A 9,701-nucleotide genomic window follows, 5' to 3' on the forward strand; every position below is an offset into this window, starting at 1 on the left:
CCTTAAGAAAACTGTGTAACGCCTGATTCCGGCGTGAGCACCGGACAACAATTTTTTTGTCCTTTCCCAATATGGCAGGCGGCGCACTTCTGGCCGGAAATGTGCATGAGCTTCCTGCCCGACATATTGGGGACTTTGTAAGCTGGTTGGCACCCGAAAAACAGGCACTGTGCAGTCAAATTTATATGCCATGAAGTAAATTGGAACAGAGAAAGAAACAGATATGAGCATATTTCACGGAATCAGAAGTGTTACACAAATTTAGAAAACTCAAACATGCTTTCTTAAGGATTAAAATTACTACCAACTCTAGAGGAATGAACCATGATTTCTAAAAAATTAACAGAATTTAGAAATTCAAAGAACAGCACGTGACTGCAGGAAATGATATCAAAAGTGAGGCAATGAAGAAAGCTGCCTTAAATTTCAAGAAGGTCCAATCCACACTTAAGAAAGCCACCATACTACCAGAAGAAATTATTATTTAAAGTACTCAGAAGAAAGAAAGTTCATCCATAAAATCCCAGTTATCTGGTAATCTGTTTTTTCCTGATCAATCTCCCAGTATTGTGAGGGCAATAAGAAAGCACTGTAAACAACATCTACCTTGATCAGCTTGTTACTATTTTCTAAAGTCATCAATACACACAAGTTAAGTTCTTTGTAAACAATCCACAGTTTCACTTACATAGATCATTGTTTGTCTGTCTAGTGTCTGCGACAGTCGTTTTTCATTTGTAGCCTCATGTCACAATCCCCTATGTCCTTTTGTCCCAGATCTTCTGCATCTATGAGGTCAAAATGATCTCAGAATAATATGACGAGGCACAATACAGCAAGGAATCTACTGGTGTGAGGGAATTATTCACCACCACTGAATACTTACTGTTCCCCCCACCCCCCACTCTCTCCATTTCAGTCTTTAGTTCCATTATGTAGACAGCTGTGACTCTTCAGCACGTTGGCTATTCACCCTCACAAATGTAATTATAATGTTTCTGGAACCTTCAGTCTAATGTGACACTCTTTTATTCTATATATTCATGTCATGGAAGTTTGGACTTTTGCCAGTTCCAACAGAATCCCTTTTTCCTTCTATATGTTACAATTGCATCCATGCCTAATAAGTGCATTCAGAAGAATACATTAACATAATAATATGCACAGAGAATTAATTATGCATATTGCAGTATCTATCAACAAGAGATAAAATGAGCAAGATTAATGCACAATGCCTCCACATATATCAGAGTTCCACACCATGCTCCTTCTTATTAAAATATTCTGAACAATTAAAAAGTTTAGACTCTTGCATGAAGTTCACATTTGCTATTTGTAGATAACTGCACTAAACCAATCAGTTCTCTTAAATACTTTCTTTAGTCAATGATGGTGCAGTGCATGTATACACTTCATTTGTATAATTACTAATCACTGTGTAAGTTGTGTTTTATTGATTCTGAGTTGACCTGTTTGATGAATGGCTCACAAATTGGCAGAGGTGGGAGGGGAAGGAGAAGAAATCTAACAGTCCTCTGTTTTGTCTCAGTCTCATGTAACTGCAGTATTATCGGACAATCACACAGTCAAGAAAAATAATACATTAATTTGATCTGATTTGAATTTCCCAGATGTGTGTGTACTCATACATTTAAATTAGTATCACGACATTATACTGTCGGTGCTTTCTACATCACACAATGTTCAATCAAAGTCCTTCAAAAATAAATCCTGACAGCGTCAATTATTTAACCCAAACTCCAATTCAACTCAAAGCCAGTGCAAACAGAAAGAAATTGCCTACTGCAAGCAATAAACCAGCATCATTTTTAAAAGAATGCTTAAAATAAAATTTACATATTTGTTTACCAATGCACATAAAAAGTGGGTTGGGTCTTTCTTAATGGACACAGCTAATACCCTGGTTTTTATATCTTTGTTGATTTAAAACTAATGGGGACTTCTGCTTAAATAAAGCCCAAATGATTAAAGATTTGATTGCAAATCAGGAGACTGATATTCAAGATCTGATCACTCAGTCTGAACACATTAGATAAAAAGAGGACACATTATCAGCAAGGAATAAGACAAATTCCTATAGGCTGTAACTTTCTACTAATACCTTGGATAATGACTGATGAGCAAGAGCAATGGCAGAGATGGGTAGAGTAAGCAGAATAAAAATCTAAATCCAGGACAAGCAGACAAACACGGTGTGTGTGTGTGTGTGTGTGTGTGTGGGGGGGGGGGGGGGGGAGTAAATGTATTCAAACCCGGCCAACATGAAACTGAAGGGATCAGATCGACCGCCCGTTTTGCACCTCGCACGATTTTACTTTCCACTAACTTCAATGGAAAGTAAAAATGAGCCGGGCGTAAAATGGGTGTAAACTGGATCTGATCCAGTCCGTTCCCCGCCAAGCAGATTAGGTTAAAATTACCGCCAGAATCTTAAAACCACAACAAATGACATAGATAACATGACAAACCAAATTCTTAAAAATACAGGTGACATTAATCAAGTTATAGTTACTATAAATTATATGGGAAAGAACAGTCGATTTGCAGTCAGCAAATTTAGACCAAATCAAATTATCTTCTAGTTTTATCCACTTTGTGAATGAATTAAAAATGTAAATATCTAGACTTTTTTTTAACCACAGGAAGAGGCCATTCAGTTCTTTAGTCTGTACTGAGTCTATGCCCCTTCTGAGGGCTGATTTTAGACAATCCAATTTCCCTGCTTTCTCCCCAAAATAATCCCATTTTACTGTTTTCTTCCCATAACATTTTAAATCCTCCTTCTTCTAATTATTCAGTACCTTTTTGAATGCTGTAATCTGTAACCTCTAGACTCGATGACTCCAATGCCTTCCATTCTGGCATCCTATTCTCCACCCTCCACAAACACCAATTGCTCCAAAACACAAATCCTGTCACGCATTCAGTCCCGTTTGATCATCACTTCCATCCTTATTGAACTACACTGGTTCCCTTTTTCCCAATGTATGAAATTTAAACTCCATGTCCTCATCTCCAAATCCCTCGGTGGCCTTCTCCCACCCAACTTCTCCTACCCTATTTTTGCCTCACACCCTTTGGTCCTCTGACTCTGAATTTTTGTGCGTTACTCCCTCTCCACCGCCTTAGTCTCACTCTCAAACTCCTCCCACCCAAATCCTTCTGCCTCTCCACTTCTCTCTCCTCTAGCTTTTCAACTAGGCTTTTAATCACCATCACCGCCCCTCTTAATCTCTCCCTGCATGGCTCAACATCCGTTTTCCTGTTATTTCTAAGTGCAAAGCACTTTGGAATGTTTTTACATCAAAGGCACTATTTAAATGCAAGTTGTTGTAATTGATTCAGCATCGATCGCTACTTGTAGCAAAGCATTCCATGTTCTGATAACTTTGCACGAAAAAGTTTCTTCTAATCTTCTTTATGTATCTATTGCCTACCTTGCGACCATGGCCTCTTGTCTTCTATTTAATTGCCAATGGAAATAATCTATTATTGTCCTATCATGTTGAAGTTCCATCAAATGTTCCCTCAATCTTATTAGTTCAAAAGAATACACCGCTAGTTGCTCTAGCCTTTCCTCGTAACTCAGACAAGTCATTCCTGGTATCATCCTGGTAAATATGTATTGCATATCACCAGGGCTCTTATATCTCTCTTATAAGGTAGAGTGCAAAACTGCCCATGGTATTCCTGATGTAGCTGAACCATTTTTACAGAGTCATCATGGTTTGATGTTGTTAGTTCACTGAAAAAATGTTGGCCAGGGCACTATGGTAACTTCTTGCTCATCTTTAAGTAGTGCCATGGGATCTTGGTTTAATGTCCACCTGAATGATGTCACCTTCGCCAACATAGGGCTCCCACAGTACTGCACTGAAATGTCAGGCCAGATTATGTGCTGAACACTTGGAGTGGAACTTGAACACACAACCTTTTGACTCAGAGGCAGGAGTGCCAAAATTGAGCCAAGCTGACACTTCTAATATTTTTGATCAGTCAATATGTCTCACTCAAAATCACATATGTGATTCCTAAAAGGCTATACTAAGAACAATAGATAAACAGAAGAATGAAGGTACACTGACCATTTGTTTACCTTTTGGTGAATTGTCCTCATCAAGGTGAAGGAAGCCCATCCTGGGAATGGAACAATCTTCAATTGCAATGTCAGCTTCAAACACTCCCAGATTAGTCAGAGCACAGCCAGACACAGAATAAAAGTTCCTCTCCTCTGCCCCAACAATGTTTTGTACCCATAACTTCATAGGGGGAACGCTAATACACCAACCTTTTATTTTCCATTTTCTACATAAACCATTTTAGTTCTCTCCCTAGGCAAGATTGCCAGTGTATGAAGAATCATGGACATTCTGTGTTATAGCCAGACCCATTAGGAACTGGGTTGCGACTGTCCAAGCTCATTTCAGGTTGGATTCTTACTGCCAGAAGACATAGTAAATTTTCATCCCATCAATCTGGATTTACTAAAGTGCAGAGATGAAAAAACAGCATGCTCACCTATTATACCATTCAGAACCACTACACTAACAGTCTTTGCATGAATGTTGCAGACTCAGAACAGCAACATCTACATTAACTAGACATTACCATTTATTCCACTGTTGGTAGAGCAACATACTGTATGAGTTCAAGCAGGTTGTGGAACACACCAATTTTCAAACTTTGATTTTGAATAATGACCTGCACTAGAAAAACAACACGCCAGCATCTTGTCTTTTCGAAATTGGAAAAGTCTAATTATGGTTAATTTAACAGCTGAGTCCACAAATGTTCAGCTCACAGAAGTTTAGATTCCTTAATTTAGAGTGGTGTCTTAAAGTTAAAGTCTATTTTTGTCTCCATTCTTCATAGAAAAAAAGCATTGGTACATACAGAACTTACACACGAAAATTTAAATTTGTCACATCTTTCTGTCATATTATTTATGGCTTTATAAAGATACCAGTTATTTCCTATTATCTCTTCAATAAATCAGTGATACAAGTTGCAGATCTACAATTCATTAATGAGTTGGACTACAAAATAGTCACAGTGTCTACCCTCAAAAGCTTGCACAGCATCTATCTATTAGATTTCACCTCAGTGCTGAAGAGTAATTGGATTCCTTCCCACTGACGTGTTGCAACCTGACAATTTGGGCAGATTTTTGGCAGAAATACCAAAAGCCCTTGAAGATTTTCACTGATGGTTTTCACGTTATGACAATGAAATCCCAATTTTTATTTTGTTAAAAAAAAACTGCCATGTAACTACTTGCAACTTTTGTCTACGGATTACTCAACTTGAACTTCATTTAAGCATTGTGGATAGAAATTACCACCTACACTGGTAACACAAAATTATAGATGTAGCCTAGGTTGTCACAAGATTGTATTATTGTAATAGAGCAGATAGATGCTAATAACACATTTTACTTCCTAACAAACCACCACAGTGTTATGTGTGCTGTTCCAGTACATTAAAAGCTGTTGCTAGTATGAAACCATGCACAGCTGCTAAAGGGAAGCAATTGGTGACTTTGAATGGATACACCTGCCTGTGCAAGGCCAGATGCAGGATAGCATCTGAAGCAGAAATAGGGTATGTTTAATTACCACAAGCCACCAAAAGTAGTCATGATTTATTCCTCAATTTTCAGTAAGGAACTTGGGAACAGTCAAAATACTAGGTGGTACAATGTTCTAATAATAAACATGAGTTAATACTAGTACTCTTCAACTATGTGTCATTAATAATGGCATAGCTGTACTATAATTCAGGTTATTTTTACCTCCTACCTATAGTGAAACACTAAAACTGCATATTTAAGTATTCTACCTTTTCTATTTTAGCAGCAGTTAATGATTTAACATTTTATCTGTATGCCTATTATGACGAATTCTAAGGACAGTGATCAGTTTGATAACCCTCTCCATTACTGCATTTTTTTGCCTACAGTACCTAGGTGTTCTGTCATCCACAGAATGAGTTAAGAGACTAAATGGTACCTTTTCCTCTGCTCACTATTTTTAGAGACAAAGTAGATTCAAGTACAAAACAGGGAAGACCACTTAATACTCATGCCTATTTGTTTTTGTAAAAAAAGTGAACAGGGCAAAATATACTCATAAACTTATGAATCATCCAATCTAAAGCCTATGCTTAGAACTGCCATGTTTAGTCACCTCTAGAAGTGTTAAACTTGAAATACCCATTATTCTGTGGTTATTTAGGCTACCAGTATATCAAGATACATATCATTACTTTGGTGACAGGCTAAGTGAACCTTCTGACAAGTTCACATTACTTGCAGACAACATAAAAATATTTATTTCTTGATGTCATTAACTTCAGAGAAAATTATTATTTTTACAAGTATCGAAAACATTTAGTGCCTGAAAAATCACTTCATAAATCTGTAATTTACTAACAGGTAAATTATTCTAGAAAAATTCACCATGCTGCATACCACACCTGGCCTCAGTAACCCTGGACAGAGAATGGAAATCAGCCAAGGTTCCCACTCCTGATCGCTATTTAGTGACGCTGCTGGGAAGTATACATTCAGTGAAGGTAGGATCTGGTTCAGTCATGAAGGCCCTCATGTAGAATAGCCATCCAACTTTCAGTGCAAAGGCTCACACATGAAGAATGGCCACTTGGGTGAGGTACTAGAGTCCTGCTGTCACTCATGTACCCCAGCATGCGTCCCAATCTTAAGGAGAGTCAATTAAAAATAATCCAGTACAATACAATACATATACATTATATATTTTATATTAAATGATGTGACCTTCTTTGAAAAATATTGTTGACTGTTTCATGCAAAAGACTTTTAAAAAATTCATGACCATTACTGGGGACCGTGTTGAAACATTTACCTTACCATAGCTTTCTAACACTATGTCTTCAGCATGAAGTCAGCTGTGGAACTTATCTTCAAGAATAAGGTTTACCTTTACATACATGCCACTTAACGTGCCCACCTTTTGAAGTCCTTTTTTAGGCTTCCCACAGCAGAACAGCACATTCACCACACTCAAGACCTGTGCATGTTTAATCTAAACTGCACAATGTTTTGTGAAATACTTATTATGGTTTTTTAACATATATATGCAGGCATTTTGTTTACAAAACAGAACTAAAAGTTTATAACTAATGTTAGAAAACTGTCTTAATGCAATATGTGCACCAAACTACTGTCAAATCTCCATTATCTGCACTCCAATTGTCCACCTTCCTGATTATCACCAGAAATTTTTCCAGCACAAAGACTTGTGTAAGATGTCATCTCAGTGCAAGGCCTACTTATACCTATATCCTCCTGTCTACATAAATTAATCTCATAGCCCAAGAAAGATAAAATTCAATTAATGTTATTAGCATTGTACTTGTCTTCATTCCCATGCCTATGGTTTTGCTAGACATGATGGACCATAGTTTTTGATTCCCATCACTCACTGGAGAAGATGTCTGTTCCTTTCCATTGGACTATAGAGGTTCCATTGTATGGTTTAACTGACACAATAGTAGCTTGGTGCTCCAAGCTACCTCCTGTTTTACAGAACACCTATCCATGTTTGTTGAGTTGGAAGTATACAATGCAGCTTAGTACCAAATGACAGCACAGAAAAGACTCTAGAAAAAACTGGATGTAACTTTGCATACCAACATTTCAAAAGTGCTGTGCTTCTCTCAAACCTTTCATTCCAGTATAATCTGAAGCTTGGTGGCAACACAGTGATGTGGGTCTAAATAAATCAATGTTTATTTAATTTGTCTCCTAAGAACCACTTAGAGTTATAATAGATATGATAATGCATTGCTAAACTATGGGCATAAATCAATACTGTATAGAAACGATGTGTGTTGATGGGTTGGAGAAAGAGGGCAAGATCCAAAATTCTGTCAAGCAAACTGGAGGAAATTAACATCAAAAACTTCAAATTGTGTTCTACTTGCTACCTTTACTTTATGCATATGCTGATGTGTGCAGATGGACTCTTCACTGCTGGTACAATATTAGATTCGTTGTGATTAGAATTAATTTCACACCTTCTCCACAAACAAATAACACATCAGTTAACAGGGACTCCTCCAATGTAAGAATGTTGAAAATCCAAGCCAAGGCCGGCCTTCTTTCCATGATGGCTTTGCTCCAAAAATAATTCACAGAACACCAAAACCTTCCAGATGACAACAATCCCTACTTGCAGCACCCATTGAATTAGTGGTACTCGGATCAAAGAGTTACATTCAAAAGAAACACGGGTGGGGACGGAGAGGGTGCGCAAACTTGCAGCAGCCAGAGTGCAAAGCGAACATGGAAACTCAAGCACTTACCCCAAAGTTGTCATGGTGACAATGGTGTACCAAAAAGCAGCGGGGATGCTGGTGAACTTGGTGGCGGAGGAACCTTTCTCGGCGTAAAACATGACAGTGGCGAAGATGATAATGGCCATGGTGAGGGAGAAGAGGAGGAAGCCGAGCTCGGAGGCGCAGCTCTTGAGGGTGTAGCCCAGTATGCGCAGGCCTTGCGAGTGGCGGGAGAATTTGAATATCCTGAAGACCCTGAAGACCCGCAGGGTGACGAAGGCGCCGCTCACGTCCTCGTTCTCGGTCATGACCAGGCCGATGTAATAGGGCATGATGGCCACCACGTCGATGATGCTCATGACACTGCGGACGAAGCGGTAGCGGCTGGGGGCCGCCATGAGGCGGAGCAGGTACTCGACGGTGAAGATCAGGACACACGCCGTGTCCAGGCAGAAGAAGGCGAGGGCGAAGCGCTCGCCGCACGGCAGGTCCTTGACACTGCCCGGCATGGCGCCGCAAGGCACCGTCTCCACCACGTTGGCCATGACCGAGACGGCGATGAAGAAGCCGGTGACGTAGTAGAGAACCAAAGCCAAGGTGCTGCTGTGCGGGTTCTCGAAAGCCCGCCAAACCTTCTGGCGGGCGGTCATGGACGGCAGGCGGTTCTCGTCGTTCATTTCGTCCTCGGCGTCGTCCATGATCCGCTCCACGTTTTCGCGCTTTCGGTCCTTGTACTCTTCGTAGCAGCAGTCGCCGATGATCTCCGGGATGATGCCATAGAAGGAGAGCTCCTCGTCGTAAGCCGAGATACATTCGTGCCTCGGGTAGTGCAGCTTACCGGTCCGGTAAAAATTCAAAATGTTCCTGAAGATGTCAGGGTCCCGGTCAAAGAAATACTCTTTGGTCTCTTCGTTGTAGAAGAATTCTTTCTCCGAGCTGCCCAGCAAGGTGTCCGGGTACCTCTCCAAAGTGCTCCTCCAGGTCTGGAAGCGCCTGCCGCTCACGTTGAGGACGACCAGCCCGTCCTGCGGCCGCTTTCTCTCGATGGGGGCGGCGGGCATGGGGTGGCTGGCCACCGGCATCCATCCTATAGCGGCCGCCCGGGCGAAAGGGAGCCAGGCTGCTACTCCTGCTGCCATAGCTCACCGATTTACTGCGATCTGACAAGGAGAGGAGAGGGGGGTGGAGAGGGTGGGGGGAGAGAAACAGGTCGCTCCGGGATTCAAAACCACGCTTGATGTTGTACGTCTGACATCTAGAAAGATAAAACACATAACGGAATGTAATTTGCAGTCGTATAAAATAAAACAAAAACGAACTCCAACAGCAAACCATTGCCCAGGCTCATAATATTTATTTTGCAG

General features: G+C 40.3%; 1 protein-coding gene across 2 annotated transcripts in view; it reads right to left on the reverse strand.

Annotated features, from left to right (window-relative positions):
- Positions 1-9,476, reverse strand: part of kcnd2 (potassium voltage-gated channel, Shal-related subfamily, member 2) — a 378,413-nt gene extending 368,937 nt beyond the window's left edge. For both annotated transcript variants that reach the window (XM_067999524.1, XM_067999523.1), the window contains exon 1: positions 8,365-9,476. In XM_067999524.1, the coding sequence (XP_067855625.1) occupies positions 8,365-9,476 (1,112 nt within the window). The remainder of the gene's footprint in view (positions 1-8,364) is intronic.
- Positions 9,477-9,701: the final 225 nt, after the last annotated feature.

The sequence above is a fragment of the Heptranchias perlo genome, chromosome 18, assembly GCF_035084215.1.
Source record: "Heptranchias perlo isolate sHepPer1 chromosome 18, sHepPer1.hap1, whole genome shotgun sequence".
Classification (NCBI taxonomy): domain Eukaryota; kingdom Metazoa; phylum Chordata; class Chondrichthyes; order Hexanchiformes; family Hexanchidae; genus Heptranchias; species Heptranchias perlo.